General features: G+C 74.0%; 1 protein-coding gene across 1 annotated transcript; it reads right to left on the bottom strand.

Moving 5' to 3' along the window:
• Window positions 1-6: 6 nt before the first annotated feature.
• On the bottom strand, window positions 7-1,160 carry LOC120505361 (zinc finger CCCH domain-containing protein 4-like; the record flags this gene model as incomplete). The annotated part of the gene is made up of 1 exon (XM_039715748.1): window positions 7-1,160. A coding segment is annotated over one exon (1,128 nt), but the record flags the coding sequence as incomplete, so codon positions are not given.
• Window positions 1,161-1,164: the final 4 nt, after the last annotated feature.

Genomic DNA, 1,164 nt, shown 5'->3' with positions numbered 1-1,164 from the left:
CCACCCATTTCCCCCCCGTTCCAGCCCCCCCCTCACTGGCAGAAGGGCGAGGCCGTGGGGTCGAAGCCCTTGAAGACGTCCTTGAGCGAGCCCTTGTCCCCCCCATCCTCGGGGGGCTCCCGGCCGGGGCTGCCCCCCGGGAAGGGGCTGCCGGTGCCCGGGCGGGCGCCGGCCTTGGCCAGGCCGAACACGGGGGGCACGGGGGGCACGGGCAGGTTGTGCAGGGCGGGCTGGGCGCTGCCCGCCTCGCCCGGGGCCGCGGCTTTGCCCCGGGGCCGGTTGTAGCTGTTGTACCTGTCCGTGGGCTCCGGCGGCTCCGGCTGCTCCAGCGCCGAGCGCCGCACGAACGGCGGCTCCTTGGGCCGGCCCGGCCGGGCGCCGTCACCGCCGCCGGGGGGTTTTTGGGATGAATTCCCCTCGTTTTGGGGCTCTTTGCTGGGAGTCCGGGGGTCGTAGAGGCTGATGGCGCTCAGGACGCTGCTGCTGCTCTGGGCCGAGCTGCCCCAGCTCAGCCGGGGGTCGTAGGGGGCGATGGCATCGTCCTGCTCCCCGCAGCGCTCCGGGCTTTTTTGGGAATTGCCGCCCTCCGCGGGTTTTTGGGAATTGCCGCCCTCCGGGGGTTTCTGGGAATTGCCGCTTTCCAGCGGTTTCTGCAGCCGGGGGTCGGCGGGAGGAGCCTTCCTGACGCGGGGGTCGCTGGGTTTGTCCCCCCCCGAGGTGGCCGTGACGCTCTTGAGGATCCTGGAGAGCAGCTCGAAGTCGGGCAGCGAGGAGGATGATGATGATGATGCTGCTGACGATGATGATGATGAAGCAGCCTCCCGCGGCTGCCGCGGGTCCGAGGGCGGCCGCAGCAGCCGGGGGTCGCCGGCGGGGGCGGGCGGGGGTCCCGCGGCGGGAGGGGGCTCCTGCCTGGGCAGCGGCAGCGGGATGAGATCCTCGGGGCTCCAGAGCACGCAGCGCGCGAAGGGCGGCAGCGGCAGCCGCACGTCCTTGCGGATGTGCGAGAACTGCTGCAGCCGGCAGCGCGGGTCGCGCTGGGCCTGCCCCGCCGCCGCCTCCAGCGGGATGGGCAGCGCCTTGTCCCGCAGCAGCCGCTCGCCGTCCTCATCCTCGCCCCCTCCCGGGGCCGCCCGGGGGCCGTGCCGCGCCAGCCGCGGGTCC

Source organism: Passer montanus, unplaced genomic scaffold, assembly GCF_014805655.1.
Source record: "Passer montanus isolate IOZ18808 unplaced genomic scaffold, ASM1480565v1 scaffold3477, whole genome shotgun sequence".
Taxonomy (NCBI): domain Eukaryota; kingdom Metazoa; phylum Chordata; class Aves; order Passeriformes; family Passeridae; genus Passer; species Passer montanus.
The sequence above is the reverse complement of the archived record's forward strand: the minus strand, read 5'-3'. Positions and strand labels throughout refer to the sequence as shown.